Raw genomic sequence first — 27,516 nt, forward strand, 5'->3', positions numbered from 1 at the left:
AACTCTGCCCCTCACTCTTCTCCAATTTTTTTTGTTGTGTTAATTTGAAAAATAGGAAGAGGTTGGAACAAATTGTGCTGGCTCTACTTTTGAAGAACTTGCCCTTTTAAGTCAGAGCTACAAAAAAAGCCCAGGCTATCCTTGGGGACTGCACTCGCCCCCTTTACACAGAGTACAAACTGCTGCCATCTGGTCGTAGATATACTTTTCCTAATGGACTAACAGATTCAAAAAATAATTTGTCCCTGGTAACATTGGTTTCCTCAACAGCATCATGTAAATCACCCCCCCCCCCCCCCCATGTGTGTATTTCTTTGTTAATTGTATTTCACATTGATTGATAGCAGTGATTGTGCACACTAGTATAACATCCAATGATTCATGCTTGTACAGAGAGCAAATGAAAGCAAAGTCACATTTGTGCGTGTAGGCGACACTTACCTGGCAAATAAAGTTGACGCAGATGCAATAACCAAGAGACACTCAAGTGACATTATGTCGCTCAACTGAAATTATGTTGGCCATTTTAAATTCGCTCTTGGAATATGCTTTTGCCTTGGTGTACGGTGGCCCTGAAGTGCAAAGCACAACAACATATTGCAAAACACAACTAAGAAAACACAAAGACATTAACAATAACGGAAAAAGGAAGGTACCTGCGGTCAACAATAATTGTCGCTGATTGGACGAACGCAATGTCTGTCTTTTTTACAGGAAGTAAATGCTTCATACTCCTTTGGCGCCAGGCAGAGAAAAGTTAACAAAAGCAGCATATCCTTCCAGTTAAAAAGACGGACAATGCGTCGGTCCAATCAGCAACGATCCTTATCGACCTCAGGTGCCTATTACCTTTTCCATTAGAAGCTAATGTTGTTGTGTTTTCTTATTTCTTGTGTGTTTTGTGATTTGTGATTTGTGGTTGTGCTTTACACTTCAGGGCCACCGTACACTACACCAAAGCAATAGCATATTCCAAGACTGAATTTAAAAAGTGGTACATGGCGGCCATAATGCACTTCAGGGCCACCGTAGTAAGTGGCTAAAGAAGTACAAGGCACCAGAGTGCTGAAATGTTGTCAAAAAACCTAAATGTTAGCTTAGCTAAGAGTTTTATTTTCCCAAGAGGGAATTAAAACTTTCGACAAATTCACCTGAACTAACTGAGAGTCATTCTAGGTTTGTGGCTGTATTTGTTCGTCATCACGTGAAAACTTTACAAAGTACACAATGAGTATGAAATGCTTTCTTGGAAAGCTAAAGCCCGCCCCGCTAACGTCGTCGGTGTGGAGAGATATTCGTGCGCGCAGCGGTGAACTCTCTCGCTTCAGTTGTAAACTCTTTGAAATGTTTCAACCAATCACAATGAGCTGTCGTGTCCAAGAGGAGCTACGGGAAGCCGCTCGGTCCTGAGAGTCTGAGACTGATCAGACTCGTTTCCAGACAGCCAAGATTTCAACGCAACGGTCCGCGAACACCAATCATTTACACGTAAGCTTTAATTAATAATTATTTAAATATTTATATTATTGATCTTCTTCTATGGTTTGTGTCTAATATGTCGTAACTTAGTCTAACAGTGAAGCTTCAAGCTGGCAGATCTTATTACAGACAGCCTCTATGTTAGCATATGTTTCCGTTACCTGTGTTTACTTTAATTATCTCAGTTAAGTTTCCTCAAAGTGCCCACGGTATAAAGCTCCATCTGATGTTTGTATACAGCCTGATTATGTCTCTTTATCCTTTATTTAATCATCTATATCTCTCGTTATTTGCACAGGTTTGATTTACAAACCTGGCTGAATGGTGTCTCCTCTGTATTTAGCACAGTGGTTATAAAAGAGCAGCTCTTATGGGGGAAATAAATCTGTAATCTATAATAAAAAAAAAGTCAGTTTATTTACAAAGCGCATTTAATTTGAGGTGACCTCAGTGTGCTTTACTTTTGAGGGTAAAAAACAAAACAGAAATACTTTATTTAAACAATCAGATTCAGGAAACAAAGTTTAGTTAATTTGAAGACCAGGGTTATATGTTCACATTTTCTTGTAGGTGTCAGGGCTCCGCTGCTGAGTTTTGGATAAATTGGAGTTGTCTGACATATGTTTGGATACAGAGAGTTACAGTAATCTAACCCGGCTGAGATGAATGAATCGACTTATTTCTCTGCCTCTGTTTGGAACATGAGTGATCGATCGGTGATTTAGTTACAACACTGGGAGCTATGGTTTAACTCTAATTAATTTATCTGTGTGTGTGTGTGTGTGTGTGTGTGTGTGTGTGTGCAGAATGAGGAGCAGCAGGTGCAGGTTACAGTGGTGGGGTCTCCTCCTCCTCCTGCTCTCCTGCTGTGTGTCCGTTCTCTCTCAGGTGGATCCTCTGCAGCAGCAGGAGACGGTGGTGGCGTCCGCAGTTCACGTATCGGGTCACACTCACGGTCGTCTCGACAAAAACATGATCCAGGACAAAGAGTGAGTGAGATCCCCTCGATCCAGCTCTTATTTGTACAGAGTGATGAACTTTGAACACAGCGTTCACACACTATTTCACGGTTTTCTGTCCTGCAGCCACATCATGGAGCATTTAGAGGGAGTGATCGACCAGCCGGAGAAAGAGATGACCCCCCAGGAGCTCCAGCTGCACTACTTCAAGATGCACGACTACGACGGAAACAACCTGCTGGACGGGCTGGAGCTCGCCACCGCCATCACACACGTACACAGAGAGGTGTGTGTGTGTGTGTGTGTGTGTGTGTGTGTGTGTGTGTGTGTGTGTGTGTGTGTGTGTGTGTGTGTGTGTGTGTGTGTGTGTGTGTGTGTGTGTGTGTGTGTGTGTGTGTGTGTGTGTGTGTGTGTGTGTGTGTGTGTGTGTGTGTGTGTGTGTGTGTGTGTGTGTGTGTGTGTGTGTGTGTGTGTGTGTGTGTGTGTGTGTGTGTGTGTGTGTGTGTGTGTGTGTGTGTGTGTGTGTGTGTGTGTGTGTGTGTGTGTGTGTGTGTGTGTGTGTGTGTGTGTGTGTGTGTGTGTGTGTGTGTGTGTGTGTGTTATTTAAGGTGTTAACTTCAGTACGGGTAAATATTTGTGACTGAATGCCAAAGCATCGAAAATAGATTTAAAAATGAACATATTTAGATATTTTCCCATCACAAATGAGTTGCATGTACTTCCTATAGAAATGTATTTGCATAAAGTGAGTATGTTTTTAAAACAATTCCCAACTGAAAAGAAACAGAAAAGAAAAAATGTTAGATTAAAGAAGAAATTCTACAATTCACTTAGCAGACACTTTTATCCAAAGCGACGTACATCAGAGAGGAAGAAGAACACAAGCAAGGATCTAGAAAAAAGGGAACAATGTCAGTAAGAGCAAACGATCAGCTTTGAGTCCGATTGGACACACAGGTGCTGACAGGAAGTGACCAGAGGCAAAGCACAACATTGACGGCAGTTCTTGAGAGCTCTAATCAGTATAGAAACCATCTTATAAGTCGTCGTTATCAAACAAAAACCATCGTCATTACCATCATCATCATCAATAATATGGAGACCATCATCATCAAGTTAGTATTCATGAAAGAGCTGGGTCTTTAGCTTTTTCTTAAAGGTGCAGAGGGACTCTGCAGATCCAATGGAGTTTAGTCATTTGTTCAATGTTAGCCATGATGGTGGTACTCTGAGAGCCAAATGTTTTCTGTGGTGGTCTCAGTGTGTAAAGTTTGAGAACCGCTGCACGAGGACATAAATATATAAAACAGTTTTTATTAGCAGAACCTGATTTAAAAAGACTGTTGTTTTCACACATGCACAAAACTCCTGAAAATGTCTCAATGCTCCGGCACCTGCAGCTGTCCTGAAGCCATTGGATGCCATGTATCAAAGCGCTCTTTGTCTTATCTCCGCTGATGGATCATCTGTGTTGAATGTTTTTGTGATTCTCCAGGAGCGCGGCGAGGACAGCCAGCCGATGAAAGAGGAGGATCTGATCAGTCTGATCGACGACGTTCTGAAGGACGACGACAAAAACAACGACGGCTACATCGACTACGCAGAGTTCGCCAAGTCTCTGGAGTGAACGAGTCGCCCGGGTGCTTTCTCATCTCTTATGACGACGACAAGGAACCTGCAGGAAGAGAAGGGGGACCGCCAAAACCATCGTTTAATCTTTGCGTCCTCCCTCGAAGGCGATCAGAGTGATCAGTGGTGATTTCAGTTAGAGGCGGATCATTATTCAATAATTCAGTAATTTACGAGGAGAAGGACAGTGACATCACTTCACCGTCTGTTTCTGCAGCGTCCTTGAACTCATTCTTTAAAGGGCCAGTTCACCCAAACATCACTAAAAACTCTTTTTCATTTTGTTTGGTGAGAAACATAAACACTTGAGAATCACTAAACCGTCTGCGTCCTTTCTGCAAAACAAAGTGAGAATCTACGATTGTTTTTTTTTTTCTGTGATATTTAGGTGAATCGTCTCTTTACACGTGCAGGACACTTCCTCGTCTGTGTTCTGTGCCTTCAGTAGCATCGTTACAGAAAGTCACACACACATTTACACGAACACACTGCCGCTGCCGTGTGGACCAAACGATTCCTCCTGTGAGATCTTCTCAAACGGAAGATGAGAGACGAATCAGACGTTTCTCATTGCAAAGTGAAGTGGCCTTGACTCCCTCACAGTGTGAATGTAGCGTGATCGAGCGCGTTTTAGAGGGGAGGAAACCCTACAGGGGGGGAGGAGGTGAAGCTCAAGCTTCAACGCAGAACAGCACTGAAGGCTTCACACCTTTTTCTAGTGTGTGTCTCCTCTTCTCCTCCTGCTTCTGACCCCAAAAAACAACCATAAAAACCCACCGTGCAGGATGCTTCAGTTACTTAAATGCGTCTCGAGGAGAAGAGGTCGAAGTCGTCGCAGCACCTCTGACTTATTAAAGAGGTTGAGCTGATAAAGTTGATGTTAAATACGCACAGAAAAGATCCAATAATTACTGAAAGATCCCGCCTGGCTGCTTGACTCTTTGCTCCTCCTTTTTCCTCTGCTCGTGTCTGAGGTGTGAGGGAATGAGTCTGGAGGAAAGGAGGCAAGGAAAGGAGTTTGAAACGAGGCCTTTGTGCAGCTCAGTTGTTGTTTCAGTGAACATGATCACAGTCAGACGAGCCCATCACTTCCTCTTCACGTTCAGGCAGACACCCCCTGATGGAGTGAATGTACAGCTGCCTGTGCGTCGCTGCAGGAGCTCACAGCACACCACTTCTAAAACCGTTGAACACGATTGTTTCAGCTGCCTTCAAACACACGTGGATCGAACATGTCATCTCTGTGTTGTTGTTCTTCTAGAATCCGTCTGTGATTCTTTATAGCGTTTGATTTCATACGGATGAATTCTATATTTTTGCCATCTCGACTTGATTCTTCAGTCACTTCAGGTTGTCGAATGAAATGTTAAAAAAAACCAGTGAGAACATATGTCATGTGACTGTTGTCTCTGGAATGTGAATATTAAAGAGCGTAATCTCAACAGTTTGACTTCTCGTTTTGTTTACAGAGACTCCTTTTGAAAGGTGTTTGATTTGTAAGATGCACTAAAAAGGTTTTTGAAACATTCAGGGTTCAGGTACCGAGCTCGAGAAATAATTTTAAACCTGGGCATATTTTATATATATATATATATATATTTATAGACCTGCCACCCTGCTCAGATAAGACCAAATCAAGACGATCAAGAAGGAAAGTACTCAAAGATCTTTGACCAGAAGAGCCAGTCAGATGAGTCACCTTCCAAGGAGCCGGTGGATTAGCGTAGGGCAAAGATGTCGGACTACCGTCGCTAAAGGGAGGCAGCGGAGCAGACCTATCTGGAACAGAAGAACCTCCACCTCGAGCTCAGAGGAGGAGTGGACACTGATGAACCGGACAGCGATGTGGACGACTGAGAGGAGGAGACCACTGAGTTTTTTATCAACAAAGAAATAATTCCCCTTGGTGATCTGTGTGTTTCTGCAGCCTGCAGATGAAACTGGCAGCAACTTAATCCCTGACCATCAGCCTCTAGTATTTGTTGTTTTTGTTGCTGACAGGCTCAGGTTGTTATTCACAGAAAGGATTTTAAATTTATTTAAAAAAACCAAAAACGGCTGTTTGCATCACTCTCTTCAAAGAACTTCAAATTACATCACAACAACATGTGTTTCATTTAGTGATAGATGATCTGAATGATGAGACAGATGAATGTATGTTGAGATAATGATTATGATGGAAGAGGATGTTGTCAGTCTGGCAGGAGGGACTGACTGCAGGGCAGAGGGGAGACTCGAGATCTGCCTGAGCATGGAGCATGGAGTTCGCAGAAACGTCATCGAGCCCTCCTGCTTCCTTGCAGTGAATTTTCCTGAATATTGTCTGCTGTGGGAGGTAGAGCCTTCCTTTCAGACCCCTCTCCTTTGGAATCATCTACCAGTCAGGGTTCAGGAGGCAGACACACACTGTACCTTTAAGAGAAGGGTTAAAACTTTCCTTCTTGATAAATCTTATAGTTAGGGCTGGTGCTGGTGTAGACCAGCTCCTATGCTGCTATAGGCTTAGACTACCGGGGGAACTGGCACCTTATCTCTCGCTCTCTCTCTCTCTGTGCATTCACATCATATTACTGCACGTATCTATCTGTAAATCATAGTTACTGACCACATCATTTCCTGGGAGCTCCTGAGCTCTCGTAGGTTCCTCTGGATCGTTGGTGGGGCGGCCCCGGTGGTTTTTAAAAGGTCTTTCTCTGCAGGGATCCTATCTGTAATGCTGTCGGACTCTTAGAATAACAATCTGAGTCTGTAAGGGACAAAGAAATGAACTTTTCGTGCATGCACTTTGATGGATCAAGAATTACGTTGCAGCCATGACAGCCTGTTTCTCTCCTGCACGCTGAGGAAATCTACCAGAGACATTTGAAAACATTTGTGTCTAATATTCCTTTAGAGAACCCAAAGTATGTAAAAAAGTGCAATGACTTCCAAAAAGTGAGGATTAAAGTGATGTTTATTAGGATTACTCTTTAGCTCCAGTGAGCGGGGGGCTCCAGGGGCTGCAGGGAGAACATGGGGGACGGGATGTTGGTCCTCAGCGGGCCGTACCAGTCCTCGTGCTGCCGCGGGGCTGCTGCTGCTGGAGGGACGCTGCCGGGGCAGGGGCACGGAGCGTACGGCCCGGAGGGTATCATAGGGGGGAGGCGGGGGAGGTGAGCGAGGGGTTGGGGGTAAAACTGTCGACTCATGCTTGACTGCTGGATGTGAACGCCTCCTAGAAGCCCCCTGTGGCCCCCCATCACACCCATGGGGAGGAGTTTCTGCGAGGCGCGCTCCTGCTTCCTCTGTTTGGCTCGTCTGTTCTGAAACCACACCTGCAGGAGACCGGTGAGAGGACAGGAAGATTACTTTGTTGTGCATTTACTCACACTGAACTGATGAACATCAGGGAGACCAGCAGTGATTGTCTCAGGCGAGGACGCCGTTTCATCATGTTCTGATCAAACATTTGGACTGAAGCCACGCTCATTTGTCAATCGAGCCACTTTTGCACACACCGACTTTAAGAAGAGAAGGCTTTGTGAGGATGGAGAGCGTTCATAGCACCTTTAGTTATCTCATCATTACTGGGAGAACTGGGAGTGAGTGGACATAGTTTCTGAGACAATAAGAGAGATGTCAGAGGAAGCAGCTCAGTGGATTTTGGAGGAGGAGAAATAATGGCAGCTGGCGGACAAAACAAAGGTAGGAGAACCTGATCCTTGGCGAGCTCGCATAAACGGAGCCCGGGTGTGTTGAAGGTGGCAGCTCAGGGCCAAGAGACCCCGCCCCTCTCACCTGTATGCGGGCCTCGTTGAGCTTGGTGACCCGGGCCAGCTCCTCTCTGTAGTAGATGTCGGGGTACTGGTTCTGAGTGAACGCTCCCTCCAGCTGCTCCAGCTGTTTGTGGCTGAAGGAGGTGCGGTGTCGTCTCCGGGCGGGGGAGGGGTGGAGGGCCCTGCTCCTCCTGCTGCTGAGGCCCACAGACATGGAAGTCTCGCACAGTGGCCCCCTCCTCACAGAGTCTCCGATATCTGTTTTCAGGAGGGAGGAGAAGACTTCAAGGGTTCGAAAAAGACGCTGAATACACTTTTTGACTTCCTCTGAATGATTAAAAAAAAGTGTTTTTAATCAGTAAAGGAGCATTTCACTGATGACTCGCTGGTAAAAAAAAAAAAGGAGGATTACACGACTTTCTGGTTCCCACTGACATGAGGCAACCTGAGAGCGACAGAGCTTTAGCTGAAGAAGAGGAGCTCGTGAGAAAAAGATACGAGAAGCTGCAGGATTACACCAGAGATTATCAAACAAAGTGACTCATCGGGCAAATTGGTGGACTGAGCTGACCTCTCTTTTGAGAGGCGCGGGAGGAATACAAGTCAACTCAACTTTATTAACACAGCACCTCGAGTACAAACATACCGCCCAAAGAGGTGCAGAAACATGGCAGAAACAAATACATAAAAACCAGGGGAAGATGATAACTAATGAAAGGCTATAAAGAGTAGAAACCCTGAGAGAGGGCAGTTTTATTATCAAAAAAAAGATTGTTTTCTGTAATTTCTTATATTTTCAAGCTAACCGGGTTTGTGAGAATCATGTTAGAAATGTAAAACTTAATCAATTGAAGTCAAAACTCACCAAAAAAAGAGATGATTTTACTACAGAGAAGTACAGTGCCTGAATCAGACTCATTTTCAGATGTTTTCAGGGCTAAAAGTTGAACTTTAACACAGATGAGCAGACTTTTTATGACATCTTTCTGTGTTGAAGCTCAAGAGATTTTAAATGTTTTAAGTCTTTGCAAAGTTTTCCTCTAAAAAAAAAAAGAAAAAAAAAAGATGTTTAAAGAATCATGCAAAGATTTAAATCTGAAATGTTTGAATGCCAGAAGAACCAACACTGCTTTAATGTCACTTTTAAACCGTGCAGTCTTCCCCTGTTGTCTCCATCTTAATAATAATATTAATAAACAGATTTGTAAATAATAATCCTTGAGTGTATTTGTCGTTCTGACCTGCAGTGGAGCTCACGGTCATCATATCAGAATAAGCGTCTGCACACTCCTGCTGGCTCCTCGCTGCTGCGTCTCCTGCTGCCTTCACCTGAGCCATCGCTGCAGGTCTGCTCTCTGACCCGACCACCTGCACCCTCTGATCCTCAAATAAAGTCTCAGGATGGCCCCCATAGGCCCCGCCCCACCTGGCCTACCTTTACCTGTGTGAGTGTATGGAGGCACAGAGGAGGGCCGGCACCTTCAGTCGAGTCACTCCTCCTCACAGTTTGACACCTGAGGAGCTCTCTAAGATGCTTTGTGAATAACTTTCATCTTTACAAGGATCTAGTCCTAACTTCTTAGAAAATGTCCTGATTCTAAGAAGTGTCTTAGTACTTAAGAGGCTTCATGAATATGACCCCTGAAGTATACGGAAGCCCTGAGTGGACATGAATCTAACAGAAAATGATCCTGTGATCACGAGGAGACAAGCTTTGATATCCAGAGATAAAGAGGAAAATATCACATTGCAGGAAAACGTAGTATAGCCTAAATAAAATGTTTGGATGAATGTCTGCTTCGGGCTTCATCGAGGAGTGCTGATCGCTGATTGGATAAAAAAAACTTTAAAACACATCTGACCTTTTTTTAAATCTGAAGTATCAGAAATGATTTTGCTGCAAATCAGAAACAAAACAACAACAACAAGAGGATGTTAATGAAAGACACTTTGTTACTATAAATGATTATTTTTGTGTTATTTAAACATGTTCTTATAAACTGTAAGGAGGCAAATGTCCGTCATATTGGATTAAATTTACATAGTTTAGAGCCATTGAACTATTTTATTTTCATGCCAATCTGGGCTGAATAAATTCCCTACATTTACAAACTCAAGGAAATATTTATTACTTTTGTCTGTTTCTATTTTGTAATAGTCATTTTTGTAGAGTCTATGTTAATACATCTGCAAAAACACACAGGAGTGAGGATAAGAAGGGTTTATGAATGCTCTTCATAATGTCCAAATAAATTTATTTTGCCTTTCATCTTTTACTATTAAATACATTATTTTAAAAATTGAATTCTTATTGAATCCAGGTTAGTACGTTGATGTTTGTCTTTTCCAAAAGTTTTAATATTCTTTGAAGACAAACTCTTGTTGTTGTTGCTTTTGCTGTAATTTTTCTGATTATTTGTGTGGAGACGCAGTTTTTTGTGTGACCAGCAGGGGGCTCTGTTACATCAGCCTGTTTCCTCCTCACTCTGTACAATGACAGAGGACGGATGTGGAGACCACCCAGCTGAGTCCACTCCCAGGTCCTCCACAAACACAGCCCCCATCAGGTCACTTCCTACATCTGGTTGGCTGCAGATTGACTGACAGAACCCCCCCCCATCCTCTCCACCCACCACCCACAGCCTGGATCGACTCAGCTGAACCCTCGTGTCACCCTGCGGTACCCAAGCTGCTATCAGCAGTTCCCATGATGCTAAACTGAGTCCAGGCGGTCGTAGAGTCGAATGGACCCGCTTACATCTCCGCTCTGAGTCATGAGCGAGCAGCAGCTGGCTCCTCATACATGACAGTAACTCATCAGGGTCTATATCTGTCCAACAATGCTATTTGTTTGTGGGGTTGTGTCTGTACAGCACACCTAGAAAACTCTGCGCATGCCATGGGCACCTGAGGTGACAGACTGTAAAAATAGCCTGATGGAGATAACCAAGCCAACAGCCCAACACCCCTTGGCCTGTTCAGCCCGAACAGAACTAAGACCTCTGTTACAAGTGTAGAAAATGATTCTTCCAGTAACCTACTGTATTTCATTTTGTTGGAATGTAGGGAACTAACCGGACCTAATAGTTTTTACAGCCCGAGCATGTAGCATCCTCCTCATAGTACTTCTGTAGTGTAAATGATTGACAGGTGTCATGGCCCGCCCCCTTGATTGGCTGAACATTTGGGCTAGATTAATTCTGCCCACATGCTATTAAACTTTTGACCAATGACACAACTGAACAGTTACAGACTGTAGAGAAGCTATGAAACGAACTCAGCATATTTTAAACTGAAGAAACAATCTAATTATAATGCTAATTCTGTTAGCCCGTTAATGGCAAAATCTGTTATGTGTTAGCATCAAGCTAACCAACTTAAATTCACATAGCATAACTGCAAGTCTACCGTTGTACCAGCAATCTTGTTTTGTGTGTGTTTGTTTTTTGTTGTTTTCATAAATTAACATATTTTGATGAGCTGGAGAGATACAAGAGGTTAGCAATTGCTAAGCTCTGAAAGCTAAACCGTCTGAGCGTGTGCCTCATTCATTAGCTAGCAAAAAAATAAAGAAGCATCTAGTGCGAGTGAAAAGAGAACAACAACTTAAACCTATAAAACTGACAAACACTGAATGAGCTATGTAGGTATGTTTCTCACAGACTCAGTTAGCTGCTAGTTGTTGTTAACATGTAAATAAAATAAAGTTCTTATGTGACTGGTTGTAAAAAGTGGCTCAGACTTGTTGGACGGTCTGTTAGACCAATAAAGCTCACAGAGAGAGAGAGATTATTAGTCTGATATTTACATGAACAAATCTTCAAAAAGAGCACAAACACGGCCCAGAGGTTAAAGGTCAGGGACTGAATTATCTGAGGGGACAACTAGCAGACAGCTAGCAGCTCCCACCTGTCACTCAAAGAGGCCACGCCCCTCAATTAACATAATCGCATGAAAAGAGCTCTAGAGACCCAAACTGTTGTTGTACCAGGCTGTAAACATGTTTTTTTCCTGCTGTAAGACTGGCCATTTTAACATGGGGCTCTATGTGGATTTTCTCAATATTGGAGTCAGCCTCAAGTGGCCATTTGAGGAACTGCAGTTTTGACACTTCTGTTACTCTGCCTGACAAAGACGACTGGTTCAGGTGTCTTATAGTAGTGTTTAATGGTCTTAATTCTGAGAAGCGGCACTCCTTCTTGTGTAAATTGTCCGTCATATCACGAGCCATCTGACCCGAGAGATACCTGACTCCAAGAACCCGTAAATCACGGGTTCAAACGCAGACTGGAAATGCGACACACTGATACAGTAGATAGATAACCCCCCCCCCCCCCCCCCCTCTTCCTCTTTGGTCCTGTGCGTTTGCCAGGAAAGTGTTACAGTGATAGAGAGATCCACACAACTTGATTCTCCGGTCGAGTTTACAAATTACTGTTGAGATTGACCCGAGCGTCACTGTCGATTCCTGGAGGAAAGTCCCCGCTCACTCCGCTGACACTTGTGACACGTCGTCTGAGAGGGCCAAGTCCTGTGTGTCCTGGAAGAGCTTCAATCTATTCTGCATTATGAGTGTGTGTGTGTCTCTGTGTGTGTGTGTGTGTATCTGTCTGCCAAGTCCTCCTTGGATCCCATATGCAGCTCACATGTCCCCCCCCCCCCCCCCCCCCCCAGAGAGTGTGTGTTTTTTAAGACAAAAAACAGTCCAAAAAAAAAAAAAAAAAAAAAAGTGCTACATTTTTCTAAATGTTTGGCATGAAGATTGTGGAGCAAAGGGGATCTTATCTCATCTTGCTTGGACATGTTTGCACTCGTTGGAGGACAACTTGGACTTCATCTGATAATTTGATTTAATATTTTTCTTAAAATCAAACCCAGTCTGCAGAAGCCCAACACTTCCTGTCTTCCTGTCTTTAAGAGGATGTCTCCATATGTCCTCTTCTTGCATCCAGATGTTGCTCCTCAGCATCTGGATAAAGCCACAGAAAGCATACGATGTACATTTGCATTTGAAGTACATTTGGATGGTGATTTTGAAAAGCGAGTTCCTGTTGAGTGCCACGAATCAATCCATTTTTATTTCTATGAAACCAAACCCATGCCGAATGTTTCCAGAAAGAGGAGGTGTAACGCGTACTCTGTGTTCTATTATTTCATCCGATGGCGCATGCAGACCCATAGACTGTAAATGTGAATGTTTGAAGCCTGAGTGCCGTCACCCGTCTATTCCTACAGGGGGCGCTGGAGTCCCATCGATGGCGGTCTCCATGCTGGAAATGCTGTCTCAGTCTAACCTTCAGTCAACCTAACGACAGGCTGAGAGCTGGAGCTGAGGAGGGTTTTAAACCTCCTGACAAACTGTTACACCGCGCCCACCTGTCAATCATGTCAGCTACACGAGTTCTCATAAAATTCACAGTTTATGCCGATCGAGACATTCCACCTTTCTATTGTTATTCTGCAGAGAGGGGCAGAGGAGCGGGAACCTTCTGGAGGCATCTTTCATTTCATTCAGTGTAGTTCTGCTGGGTGTGAGTGAGTGGTGAACAGGATCAGGGATGCAGGGATCACATCAGAAGGAAAACGAGTCTCTGTATTAAATATGTTACACAGAAATCCTGCTTCGCGCTGCACTCAGAGGACTCTGCACTCTTGTTTTTTTTTTCTTTTGCAAGGCTTCTGTTTTTGCAGCGCATTTCCTGTGAACATACTTGTTTTGGTTTTAGCAGCTCTTTTTTGCAGCATAATCGATTTGATTTGAATTCTTGTGTTTTATACATAAGCATTGTCCCAGAAGTTGCAGCAACATGAACTTCAAAATTTCTTGAAGTTTTCAGACAGGCTGCTCATGAAAACACAAGTTAATGAAGTTGTTCACACATGCACCTCACAGCGAAAGACTTTTTTTTCTGTCAGTCTTGTACATTTTCTGCAAGACGTCAAGGTGAGTTGATGTGTGAACGCAGCAGGGGGCATAATGTTAAAAAAAATGACGCGGGAGGTAGCGGACGAAGCAACTGAGTCTGCTATAAGATGCTATAATGAGAATATTTTCCTTTATATCATTAGCGGTCTCGCACTTACAGTGACCGTGCAGCAGTCACAGGATCTAAACGTCACCACCCCTTCCCACTCTCTCTCTCTCTCTCTCTCTCTCTCTCTCTCTCTCTCTCTCTCTCTCTCAGGGGGAATTCTCCTGATTACAGCCTGCTGCGTTCTCAGCTCATTCTGACTTGCTTCAGAAAAAACATTAGGGGGCTGGCAGGATAAACTGTGGGTGAAGTCTGAGTGAAAAATGTGGCAGTTTGCCGCCTTACATACAGCTGCTCCTGCAAATATCGGGAGTTTTTCAGGAGTTTTCTGTGAGTGTGAAAGCCCCACATGAGGTGTGTATATGAACAGAGTTGAGGAAGGAGTGGATAATAGCGTGTGAAAGAGCCTTTAGGCAGCTCATCTTCATCTCGCCAAATTTAAAACAAACAGTAATACACTGAATGCCTGGATTTAAACATCACATTTTCACACATGTTTAACGGTCGCTGCTGCACTCAGGCCTCTGTGGGGCTTTGACTGAGTCCAGTACGGACACATACGGAAATTCTTTCTCCCAGTTTCCCGGGACTGAACTGGGAGTGACCCGGTTGGCAGACACACAGCCCCGATGGAAGGAATGTAACTCTAGCTTCACCCTCAGTAACCCCCCCCCCCCCCCATCCATCCATGCAGCAGTCTGAAGGCCCAGCTGTGTGAGGACCAGGAGAAACGTACGAGGAGGAGGATGTCTTCTGTCTGTCAACAATTCATGAAAGTCCTGAAAGTTTTTCTTTCAGAAATCTGCATGTGATCATGATTCAGACGATCCATCTGTTTGACATCGTCTCTGGGCGTAGCTGGAGTGCCAACAGCCTCAAATATACAGTTTTTATTTGTGTTGAGTAACTCAGAAAATCCCCACCGAAACTATAACTGTAGGAGAAGCAGAAACAACGACGGCAGCTTCAAGAGCTAAAAAAGACTAAACAGGCAGGCAGTCAAGACAGAAGTAAACAAAAAGATCTTCACGTTAAGAACAGCAGAAACACAGAGAAGCAAAAGCAACCACAAAAATCAGTCAGAAATACTCTCAACAACAGCAGAAACTTTGAGAGAGATGAGTGCAGCCTCAAAACAAAAACAATGTTGATATAGGAATAACAACATATCGAACATGCTACACAAACACAGGTGATGGGAGAGAGAGAGGGATGTCAGAGTGAGGGGCTGCACCAGCGCACATGGGGGGGGGGGGTTTGCTCAAGGGCCCCCCCAGCAGGGCCCGAAAATACAACTGGCACCTCTTTGCTGACCTGCCATCCATTTCTAGACTTGGTTCATATGATTTCATATTTTTAATTGACGTATAACTCACACCATCATCAGGGAAAATATCTCTAAAAGCACTAAATAAATATCTGTCTGACAACCTGCTGTTCATATGTTTTACCTCCCTCATTCCGACGATTGAACATCTTTTCTTGTGAAAAAGTGTTAAACTATGTAGGGCCACATTTTCAACTCAAAACCGATGTAGTGCAGCGTTTTCAAGAGCGCCCTCAGTTGTTATTTTTGTTGCTGCACTCACAGCACTCTCAGTTGAAAACTCCCCGTTTGTCAATGTCACTTCTCCCCACGCCGACCAATTAAAATAAAGAAGGGGCGGGGCCTCTGGTAACAGCTTTGTCAACAAAAAAAGCGAAGGAGAAACAAATCGGACTCATTTTTCCAGGGTACAATTTCAAGTCTAAAGCCACTGCTAATGCAGAAAAGGTTTCACTTTAGGGCTGAAAACAAGTAAATATAAGAGGCCATGAGATGTTCAGGTTCGCTCTCTGAATCCTTGAAGTATCTTTTTTTTTACTGAGAGCCCCTCAAAGGCTGTAACAACATCATACAGCTGATTTGATTGACATATTGAGGAAACATGGCCTTTCTGTTTAGCACCACCGTCAGGACAAACCTCCAAAGTGTAACCTCTTAAAGTTGAAGCAGAAGTTCGCTCCCTCTTCATTTCAGCCTCATTAGCGTGAACTCTTTGGTACTTTTGTTCTCTAAAAACTTTTTAACTCAAATCCTCTTTACACTCCATAGTGCTCTGACAGATTTACAGTTTGTTACACTTGGACGGCACACACGCGTTCTGTTCGTCTCGGTTACAGCCTGAATCACTCTCTGACCGCTGCTCCAGTCTGCTGCACGAAGAGGAACCACAGCTCCCAGTATGACTCAGCAGATGGACGGCATGCAGCTCCACCCTCTGTGTGTGTGCCCGTGTGTCTGCAGCTCTGCTCTCTAATGTCATTAAACTCGTCCAGTCGTCATATCAGCCTGCGCTGAGGGAGTCTCATCTTCCTCAGCTGCAGATATGAAGCCAAGAACGTCAGCTTTGTACTGGACGCGCTGTCCTGAACATCTCATGCTGTTACACAATGCAGCAAGGTCTGCAGCTTTAAGAATAAGTCTAATACAAGTTATCACTGATTCTGTTGCACTTCCATAAAAATGTCTTCATTACTGAGATAATGGTGGCGTGTGGTAGTGCACCCTGTGCAAGGTTTTCCGAGGATCAGCTGTCTTGTCTGTGTGTGTGTGTGTGTGTGGAGGGGGTTTCTGGATTTGCAGAGCTGTTGTCTGGATGCCTCTTCCTGCTCCAGGTGGTGTCCTCTTTCTCCCCCTCGAAGGCCTTTTATTGGCTCACTGGGCCTGCAGTGGTCCTCACTCTATGAACCTTCAGTCGGCAGCGTGAGACAATTTCTTCAACTCACACAAATTATGCAAGTGACTTTATTTTCATGGTTAAAATCAATGTTTAAATGAGCACCTATTTGCATTGATTGTTGAGCACTTTCTCTTATGCATCAGCTCCCTTCATTGGTGGGTTTGTGACAGTGTGTGTGAGCCGGTCTATAGGAGCTCGCCTGCTGTTGAATGTCTGGTTATCAGTGCTAAGCCTCGCTCTGACCCTTAGCTATGCTACGCTAACACCACAGAGCAGATACCAGCTGAGCGCACACACACACACTGTAAGGCCACACGCGCACATACTCACACTCATGTCGACATGCATGCTTCCCGACTTAACACACATGTCGGCTATATTTTACCTCGCTAACTCGTATGTGCTCGGTCATGTCAGATCCTCTCGCGGTGTGTGACCTCCAGACCGGTTTAAGGTTTCTGCTGCTGTTTCAGAGCACATTGTAGTCTGGTCTGCCGCTATTCTTAGCTCCTCTGTGAGTGAAAACATGAGGAGCAGAGCCGCCAGGGTTTTAGAGGCTGCACATCAGATCTGAGCTGCATTCTTCAACAAATCATCAACTCAGAGATCTGATGCACCAAGGAAGAAAAATGTCTACGCTGTCGGATTCGGTGTGTCTTTCATGAAGACTTTGAGGGTTTGCAGCTTGTTACTGAAAAGAAGTCAAAAGCAGATGTAACTTTTCAACAATGAATAGAAGTCCTCTTCACTGTCATGTTCTGAGAGCTTCGGCTGCGTCACTGTGTGTGTCCACGCTGTAAAAACGTGTGAAACAGCAAAGAGTGAAAGTGTGTGTGTCTGAGGGGAGCTGGCAGGGACACACACAAGTAAAAACAAAACACAATAAAAAAAAGAGAACACCCATTAATATCATTTATTTGACCCTGAATCACTCCAAACATGAAGCTCTGCGGGAGGAGAGTCACATAAAACCGAACGAGCTGGAGAGCTCCGAGCGTTTTGAACAGAAGTGAATCACATTACGACCGCCCTCCATGCAGTTAAAAAAAATGAAAAGCAGGCCTGTTATTGGTCAGCAGTGTAGAGCAATATGAAAACAATGCTTCAGCCTCGTTAAAATGATTGAACCTGCTTTTTTTTATTGCTGTCATCAATTCTGCTGTAATGGCCTCTAAATATAATCAGCTGTCCCCATGTTACCCTGCGGTGGATTGTTGATCTTAATGTGGGCAACAAATAGTTAGAATCACCTACCATCACACAGGTGGAGCAAGGGGTTAAATATAGGTGTGTCCCTCTGGACTTTAGGGGCTTTTTCTGTTGAAAATGGCGCTGGCGTTGTCAGCTCTTGGTCTTTTAGTGGAAAAAGAAAAGAAGAGGCGGAGGAGACAAATAAGGAGAAACCACACTAATGGGTGAAAACATGGATACTACAGGGGCTTTACAGAACCTGTGTCGAGGGCAAAAAAGGCCGACGGGGGCCGACGGGTAGCGATGGAGCCAGACACACCGCAAAAACAAGGCCAACGACTGCTCACTGACGGTCAAACTAGGACAGACGGCCGACACACTCCTTGGTGTGTCAGGGCCTTTACAGCCTAAAATGCCTGATTTCACAGAAGTCGCATTGCAAGTTGTGACGCTGAACGTCCACTGTGAGTGAGCTAGAGTGAACTTTCCTGCCTTCTGAATCACCTCCCGGTCGATTTCTGTGTCAAGATACAAAATGAAATGCATAAAAATGTGATGAAAGTTGCATAAAATCGAGTTGCTCGAGTGTTGGCCGAGTGTGAACTTTTTACAGCAGATTTGAGGGAACATTACAAATGATTCAGAACAGTTATGGCCTCAGTATGTGTGTGTGTGTGTGTGTGTGTGTGTGTGTGTGTGTGTGTGTGTGTGTGTGTATGTATGTGTGTGTGTGTGTGTGCTTGTGTGTGTGTGTGTGTGTGTGTGTGTGTGTGTGTGTGTGTGTGAGTGAACAATGAAGCCATTTATGTTGTGAGTACTGTGCAGCTTTAACAAGGGCCCTTAACATATTAACCATGTGACCCATCTGAGCTCAAAAATGTCTCAGACCTTCTCTTCATACAAACACAAAGTTACCAACATGTTTCACTGAGATGTATGATCTTGTAAATAAAGTTTTTTTTTATCTTAAAGGGGTTTTTCCAATTTCCTAAAACACAATTTTCTCTTCCAAATGACATGGCGGTGATTTCACACCCGTAGTTTGTTTGCTATCATAATGATCATCGACCAGTTTGTTCCATTGTTGCATTATTGTTGCAGGGTTGGTCTGTGTTCACACGGGGATATTAACAAGTGACACAAACAGACCAAATGTGGGATGCACGAGGAACATGCTCTCTGATTGGCCGAAATTCTTTGCAGGAAAATAATGAGAATATGTGTCTTTCTATCAATGCTACGTGTAGTTGAAGAGAATCTCAATGTGAACTAAAGAGTGGAGAAGAACATACTGGAGAACAGGAAACATAATGCAGCAGGTTCATTAGAGCACAGAGATGGTAGAGGTGGCGTGCAGACAGTCTATGGTCGTGCAGCGATCACAGTGAATAAACGTCACCACCCCCTCCCACTCGCTCCAGGTGAATTCTCCTGATTATATCCTGCTGTGTTCTCACATCAGATCACTCTGACTTTCTGCAGAATAAATACGAGGAGACTGTTTGTGTTCACATACATACAACTCACCGACAACAGATTTTGGTTTTTCATGAGTTTTCTGCAAGTCTGAAAACACTTTAAGGCAGAGCCCTGCAAACCTCTGAGGGAAACTTATTTCAGCTGCTTGTACCTCTGATCTCATTCTTTCAGTCACACGCTCATGACCACAGGTGATGGCTGGAATGAGGATCGATGGTAAATCTAAAGTTCTGCCTTCAGGCTCCACTCCCTCTTCACCACGCTCCCTCTTAAACCTACTGGAAACCCTTAAATCCTTTTTGTATCTATTTCTGATAACGATCCCATCAGTATGTGAGTATGAAGGCCGGGTTTTTAAAACAGCAGAATCGCCCTGAGTGCAAACGGGGACATGTGACTCAACCAGATTTAATTACCCAAAGCAGAAGTGTTTCATAAAATTACATCAGCTCTACGTGTGAACCGGGATTAAATATGTGTGAATGAGCGGGAGCAGCCTTGATCTTTGACCCTCCTCCTTCGGGCCCGCCGAGGCCACGATGTCACCACGAGAGCAGAACACGGCGTGCTGGAGGAGCACGCCTGAAAAAAAGCAGCGAGGAGCCAGGTCCAGCAGAATAATTATATGAGAGAGGGAGTGAATCAGGAAATAGCTCTTGGTTTGGGAAAGTGAGGAGTCTGAGGGAGCGCTGCCATGTGCTGGACGAAAGACAGGATCTGAGAGAGAAACAAGAGGAGTGACAGAACGAGCCAGCAGAGAGGAGAAAACCCCTCCACCTCCTCTCCCTGATCCCTCTCTTCTTCTATCTTTTCTCTCCTGTTCCCCCTCCCTCCTTCTTTCCTCCTCCTCCTCCTCCTCCTCACTCGTTTTAACAGGAATCCTCCCGATCGCACTTTTATTGCAGGAAGTTTCAGCACACCACATCGCGTGAGTCGAAGGAGCGCTCCATTCTTAGCTCGGCACCGCTGAGTGCCAGGGTGTGTGTGTGTGTGTGTGTGTGTGTGTGTGTGTGTGTGTGTGAGTGGGGTTAGGAAAGGGGGAGGTGAACTGGAGTGGCGTTAAGAGTCAGACTGATGCCAACTTTACACCCATAGATGCCCCCTCCTTTTCCTCCTCCCTCTCCTTCTTCTCTTCCTCTCTGTAAACATTCATCCTCTCTTCCTCACTCTCCTCTACCTCCATCTTTTCCCTCGTCCTCCTTTTTCCTCCTCTTTCCCCCCCTTCCCCTTCTCCTAATCTCCAAACTGCTTTCCACCATCTTGCCATCAAATTTTCCGCTTCTCCTTCTTCTCCTTCTCCCGCCCTGCCACCTCCTCCTTCTCTACCATCACCTCCTACATTTCTTTCTCCTTCCAACTCCTCCTCCTTTACCTCATCTTCCTATAACTCTTTCAGACCTCCACTTTTCTTACTCCATCTCCTCCTCATCCATCCCTCCTTTTCCTCCCCCACCTCCTCTTCTCTTCCTTAGCTTCTTATTCTCCTCCTTTGCTACTTCTTCCCCATGCTACTCCTCATCCTTCATCCCTTCCACCCCCACCCCCTCCTCTTCCTGATACTCTTCCTTATCCTTCTCCTCCTGGTCCTCTGACCCCACCTCCACCTTCTCCTCCTTAACCTCCTTCTACTCCTCCATTTCCCCCTCCTCCACTTTCTGCTTCACCTCCTCTACTTTATTTCTCCACCTTCCTCCCCCTCCCTATTCTGTTCCTCCAACTACTCCTTCTTCTCTTCTTCCTCTCTCTTCACCTCCTTCTTGTCCCCCTCCTTCTCGTTTAGTAACAATAGTGAAGTCAGGAGCATGGAGACATAGAATCATGGTGTCCTCTCTGAGTCAGAGCTCTGTGGAATAACTTCACAGGAATTTAACTTTTGAAACCCCCCCACCCACCTTCATCACCCACCCCCACCCTCTGACTCCTTCACCTCCTCCTCACCTCCTCGTTTTCTCCTCTCCTCTGGCCTGCTCTCTCAGTGGTTTTGAACATGTGGTTTAATAGAAATAATATTTGCAGTTCTCCGCTGCCTCTCCCGGCTCTTTTCTCCTTTAACAACGGCCGTTTTATTTTTAGCCTGTGAGCAGAGTTCTGTCATTTCCTGCTGCAGGGCTCGCCGTGTGTCTGACCGCAAACACTGTGAGCCCAGCGGGGCCCTGCTGAACCCTGCAGAGATCAACCAAAGACACTTCAGCTGCATTAAACACACGACTGACACCGAAAGAAATCCTGTCAAACATGCAAAAACAGAAGGTCAAAGAAATCTCTGATACGTCCATCAAACAGCTCGGGAGTTAAATAAATAATGTGGGTTTGTTTATCGAAGTCTGAGAGATACGTTTTATTCAAGCCGTCTCTGAGCGCAGCGGATCGATGAAATATAATGAACTTGATCAGGTGAAAGTGTTAAAGTACGAGGAATGTTAACAAGTTTACAACCTAAACAGCTTTATTCTACCTAGCTTTGTTTACATTTCTGTTGACTTTGAGGGGCGGCTGTGGCTCAGTAGGTAGAGTCGGTCGTCTCCTAACTGTAAAGTAAGGGGTTCGATCCCCAGCTCCTGTAGTCACATGTCTGATGTGTTCTTGGGCAAGAAACTTAACCCCAAGTTATGAGCGGATTAAAAAAACAAAAACTTCACAGACATGTTTTGCGGAGCTCTGAGACTTATTTAAACTGGTTGAAGAGGAGGAGAACATGTGACCTTTCAATCATGTGCCATCTTCAGTGTTGTAGATTTCTCTTTCATAGTCTGCAGTTTGTGCATCATTTCACCTCCTTCCTCAGCTTTTATTGTCTGTATTGTATGAACACCTGCTAACGTTGGAACAATAACTCAGAAACTCAGAAAAGAATTAGGTGTCCAACTTCCCGACTTGACGTCAGAATCCTCATCACATGGGGGGCAAAATCTGATTAATTCACGTATTGCACGTCAAAGTTTTTGCTTAAATATCACTTGTAAGAGTTGCATTACACTGAGCTTTCCGAACTGAAATCATGTGAACACTGCACTAAACTCGGACGAATGACTTTCCAACTCGTGCAATGGATTTTGTTATTGGCCAATCAGAATTGGAAGTATTTAACACGACTGTGCTCCTCTGCTCACCTGCCTTCACTCAGTCCCTCAGTGCATCATCAGCCAACTCACCTGTGCACACAGCTGCCTCTCATCTGCAATCAAGTCAGCGTAACAGCCTCTCCTGTTCACAGTCACTGCCAAATCGTTCTTCACCTAATTGTAAAACTTTCCAGCACTCTAAGTTGGACTGATTACCTGTTGCCGACCCTGACCAGCCAGCTCTGTCGTATCCTGGAGAGAGCCTCGGCCTTTTGTGCCAGATGAGGAGTTCTGTCTCTACCCTCCTGGTTCCTCTCCGATGGCTTTTCTCCACATCAGCTCCAACAGTGTAAGTCTTTCCTGTTTTCCTGGGTGGGTCTCTTGATTCTGGCTGCTGGCTCCCCGACTTGCCTTCTGCTTTTTTCTGGAGTCAGCCCAAGGATTTGAAAACTGTTGCTGAACCTTTACCTGCCAAATTCATCAGGAAGGGTTATTATCATTGACCTTGTGTTTCCCAGGTCCAAACACACCCGTGACAACAGCCATGTAATAAAGGATTATTCCAATGAATACCGTTTTACCTCATATATTTACTCATTATGTAATTTATCTACAAACAAATGAAACTAAGTGTTAATCCTCTCTGAGCAGCAGCTTAAGTGTATAGATCTCTCCTGATGTTGAGAGATATCATTTATAATGTATATTATATTACTCTGTACCCAGATGGTACAAAGAAGTGAGACCTCACACAGCACAACGTGTGGAGAGCAGACTATACAGATCTCTACACAAATATACATCCAGCAGGCAGCAGAGCGACTGAGCGTTCAGGCAGAGAGTTTACGTCTGCAGAGACCGACCTGAGACCTGATCCAGCAGGTTACATGTAATAACGTTATGTAGAGGTGCTGCATATGTAGTGAACTGTGTACGCTGTTTTACTGGAGCATCTCCGCTCATAGAGACGACACTCTCAACTCGATTAATCTGATTTAATCCGTTTAATTTATAATAACTGTGCAGAGAATATCATCCTACCTGCCTGATTCACTCAAATGGATTGCGCCCACTAAGGCCCCGTGTCCACCTAGCGTTTTAGCGAGTAGCAGAAGGAACTCCCGTGATTCCCCACCAGCCTCAATGTCATCTCTTGTTATTGTCTTGATTGAGAGCCTCCTGGTGGTTGAAATTTACTTACTGTGCATTTAAAGCTACCTTGGTAACTTTAGTTTTTTGTTGATTTTTGGCTCCCCCGGTGGTCAATCCTTCTCTTTGCTGGTGTTGTTTCCTGATCACTCACTGTGAATCTCTGCTGTGAAACGTCTCCTCGTCCGACTCCCACCTGCTCACAGTACCAACAGACATTCAATACAACTTTATACAAATAATCTGTCGTCTTCATTAAGCTCTGGTTTGATCATATGGTTTGATAAAACCCCTCAGAGGAGCTTTAAACGAGTGTAAACATTATTTTTTTATTGCGTCTCAGAAGCTCGTTCATGATGTGTTAATATCTCTGCAGCAGAGTGTCAGACTCCCCAGATCCGATCCAACATGTCAGCATAGTGTAAACAGGGACTTATAGAAGCAGATCTGCCAGAATAAACACATTAACATCAGCAGAGTGTGTTGGTGAAGCAGCTGTGTGAGTCAGAGGGAAACGGAGAGGAGGGACACTGTGACAGCAAAGTGATGATCAGCCCCAACGGCTCATCCTAAAACAGACCCTGGAGCCTGGATGAAAGCCTCGGGCCTTCTCTGTGGTCACCGAGCTGATTCTTCTTCTGGGAAAGACGACTCAGAAAGGAAACCGCAGAACACAAATGTTCCCCTCTTTGTTGTCTTCATCTCTTTGTGTTTGTTTCTCTGCCTTCTCCTCACAAACACACAGCTGCTGATGCTTTTCATGACTCTGGAACTACAGGAACTTTTAAACATTTCAGAAAGTTAGTTATTATTAGCAGCTCCTGCTGGGGGTAAGGTGGTACAAAGTAACTCGTAACAGTAATTTAAAGGTAGAGTCAGTAACGTTTCACTAACATAATAAAACACAGATTTACAGTCTCCTAAAGTGAAGCTGCTCCATCGTCCCTTCTGGGCCTCCATACACGTGTGGTGGTGACTGTGTCTGCAGAGACCCTGTCCTCTGACTGGATTTTACTGTTCTGGTTAGTTTTAAGTGACTCAGTGATCTGGGAGAGGAGCACACAGGTAAAGTTTGGCAGTGGATACAATTCAGGGATTGGACGAGATTCAAACCGGCTAATATGACAGACGTGGACGCAGCAGCAAAGAAGTGAAAATATAATCATAGTGAGGCAAAAGCTCGTTCCCAAACGAGTGTGAACCTTCAGTTGGCTTCACTCGCTTTTGGGGACTTAAGGAGCCGTTTAGGAGGAAGAGCGACGTGTTGTTGGCCTCCTGTTGGACTGGCAGGTGCCTTACACCAGCGGTTAGCTTGTGCTAGCTTGCTAAATGATCGGCTTTTCCAATTTAATAAATATATGCAAGTAATATTCTGAGGTAGCTTGCAGTCTAGCTACAAGCAGGACACATACACTCTATGTCCTACAGAGGGCGTGTGAGGGGGCGATGAGCCCAGTTTGAATGTTGTGTTTACAAACTGCAACAAACATTTCTACTAACTCCATCTTTAAGATATTACTGTGGTAAACTTCAGTAATCACATTACCGTTATTTATCAACAGTGATATGCAAGTTACTGGAACTATGCAGCCTGTTACAGTTCATAGTAAATTTCCAGGCGGTCATGTGTGAAAGCAGCTTTAGTTTCTCAGTGTATGTGAGCAGTTGACTTATTTATAATTGAATCAGTTAAATAGCAACTAGTCTTCACAGTGACCCGTTCAGAGCCCCGCCATAAGAAAACATTGCACCACCACAGATCCCATCGCTCCACCACAAGCTCCATCTGAGCCCATCGCTGGCCTGTCCTGCTGCCTCCATAATGAAGCACCGTCACCACAGAGGCCTCGCCACAGCTCCAGGACCCACAGCTCCTGCACCACACAGCCCCAGCCTGCACGAGGAACCAGGGATTAAATATAAAGCTCGCAGCGCCTGAGACTGAGCCAGGAGGAAGGAATTTGTCAGAACTCCATAAACACATACACGGACTCGGTTCCTAATGCCAGCTAGGAGAACTTTTCCGGAGGCTGGCGGAGCAATGGGGAGGCCGAGGGTGAGAGAAAGCAGGGCTGCAGAACGAGCTCAGGGTTTACTCAGAGGCCAGCCAAGCAGCAATGACACAGTGAGCTGCAGGAGGAGGACGACAGAGGACAGGGGGAGGGAAAGAATGAAAGGACACACTGCAGGCTAATTAAAAGCTCTCCTCTGATATGTACGCATGCACTTATTGTTTCTATGCATGCACATTACTATTGTATGAATGCATGGACACATACTGTGCAGAAGGAGACTGATGGGAGCAGCAGGGAGGAGGAGAAAGAGAGAGAGGGGGGAGACAGAGGAATTAACAGGACATGCCCACTGAAAGTTTCCAGAGCGTCTGCCAGAGAACAACAGAAAAAAAGAGGTCAGTCCAGATGCCTGCTCACATGTGTTTCTGTGGAGCGGAGGGAGGAAGATCGATGAAGGAAAGAGCTGTCCAAGAAGGAGGTTAAAGCCTCTGCAAACACAAATCCACAACAGTTCTCTAACTTTGTCAAAACCAGAATAGTAAGCTTTGAAAATCTTGTCATGAAAGTTTCGCTTAACTTTTCAGATTTTGTGTTTGAATCGTCTGAAGTCGTGCTTGAATAATTATTTAATAAATTCATAGACAAAGTGAAATAGCTGTGTATTGTTTTCTTTAAAGGAAGTTTTGTCTTGGGGCCAAGTCTTTACACGCAGCAACTTCCAGGGCTGAAATATGAAGCCAATTTGGAAATGCCAAAAACGGCAGTTCCTCCAGTGTCCACTAGAGTCTGTCTCCCGCAGTGAGTCAGTCCTCATAGAGCTCCATGTTAAAATAAACATGTTTACATCACGGTACAAAAACAGTTTGGGTCTCTAGAGTTCATTTCTCTCTTCAACTGTACGGGCTGAATGTTTATACAACTCACCTGTTTACATTATATTAAGGCTTAAAGGGATGTAGAATTAGGGGGCGTGGCCTCTTTGAGTGACAGGTGGGAGCTACTAGCTGTCTGCTAGGTGGTTTCCCCTCAGCTAATTTAGTCCCTGACCTTTAACCCCTGGGCCGTGTTTGTGCTGTTGGAGCTTTTTGATGATTAGTTTGCAGACCGTCCAACACGTCTGAGCTCCAGTTAAAAAAAAGTCTAGCATTATTTTGTAAATGTGGTTGTTTACAAGTTGTTAACATTTTGCTGATGGCTGTAAGTGTTAAGGGTAGAGTGCCGTTGTATTTCATTGTTAGCAGGAGTTTGGTGATGATCAACCTCCTGGCATTGGAAGTTTAACTATAACAACATAGCACATAGCTAACACTATACTGCCAACTATGGTGGCTGTCGAAAGTATAATATACTCTACCCTCACTGCCAGATGAAAAATAACTCTGAGTTGACCGTAGTCATGACGATGAGCTAATGTGGATTTCTCTGGCTTTGATTACTGTTGGAAATATTTGAGGTGATGTAAGTACTCAGCAAAAAAAATGAACGTAGGTTTAGCCTATTTTGAATGTGTGTAAAAATTCTAAATATAGTATCTAGGGAGTTCAGCATTTTCCTCACACGCACAAGAACATTTCAGCACAGCCCTGAAATCTATACCTGACTTGCCATTTCACAGTTGCACCTTAAAGCAGGCGACTTTCACGATTGGACGGGATTGGAGGACAGGACGTTAAAAGGACGGTGAGGAAATGGTGGACCAGCAGGAGTTTTGTGTGTGTGTGTGTGTGTGTGTGTGTGTGTGTGTGTGTGTGAAAACAGCATTCTGCATTAATCAGATAATGTGAAGGAGAACTTGGACTGCGTTCCTGCGGCAGATGTTGGACAGGTGTGGGGGTCTGAGGTTGAAGCTTCATGCTGAACAGCTGATCAGATCCACGCTAAGTTGTGGATCTTATAATGTGCCGAGCAGCCGGCCTGGTGGACCGTCCTCTCTGCGCTGCAGTAGCTGCAGACGCTTGTGCGATTGTTGCTCTTGGCTCTGACGACGTGAAGAGGAGCAACCTCGTCTCGAGACCCCGCCCTCCTCTGCCCTTCCAGCCAATG

General features: G+C 44.7%; 2 protein-coding genes across 3 annotated transcripts; one reads left to right on the forward strand and one right to left on the reverse strand.

The window, feature by feature from the left end:
• The first annotated feature begins 1,341 nt into the window (after positions 1–1,341).
• On the forward strand, positions 1,342–5,509 carry mcfd2 (multiple coagulation factor deficiency 2, ER cargo receptor complex subunit). Of its 2 annotated transcripts, XM_061040711.1 has the most exons (4): positions 1,342–1,488; positions 2,292–2,468; positions 2,565–2,724; positions 3,934–5,509. In XM_061040711.1, exons 2-4 carry the CDS (start codon positions 2,452–2,454, stop codon positions 4,063–4,065), a joined length of 309 nt encoding a protein of 102 aa, XP_060896694.1. In that variant the 5' UTR covers positions 1,342–1,488; positions 2,292–2,451; the 3' UTR covers positions 4,066–5,509. The 2 variants fall into 2 exon arrangements, with proteins under 2 accessions (XP_060896694.1, XP_060896693.1); XM_061040710.1 differs by lacking the exon at positions 1,342–1,488 and having other exon boundaries at positions 2,287–2,468.
• Positions 5,510–6,839: 1,330 nt separating this feature from the next.
• prop1 (PROP paired-like homeobox 1) lies at positions 6,840–9,281 on the reverse strand. Its single transcript, XM_061040708.1, has 3 exons — positions 9,064–9,281; positions 7,845–8,080; positions 6,840–7,381 (listed from the first exon to the last, which is right to left on the reverse strand). Exons 1-3 carry the CDS (start codon positions 9,158–9,160, stop codon positions 7,037–7,039), a joined length of 678 nt encoding a protein of 225 aa, XP_060896691.1. The 5' UTR covers positions 9,161–9,281; the 3' UTR covers positions 6,840–7,036.
• Positions 9,282–27,516: the final 18,235 nt, after the last annotated feature.

The sequence above is a fragment of the Labrus mixtus genome, chromosome 6 (assembly GCF_963584025.1).
Source record: "Labrus mixtus chromosome 6, fLabMix1.1, whole genome shotgun sequence".
NCBI classification, from domain to species: domain Eukaryota; kingdom Metazoa; phylum Chordata; class Actinopteri; order Labriformes; family Labridae; genus Labrus; species Labrus mixtus.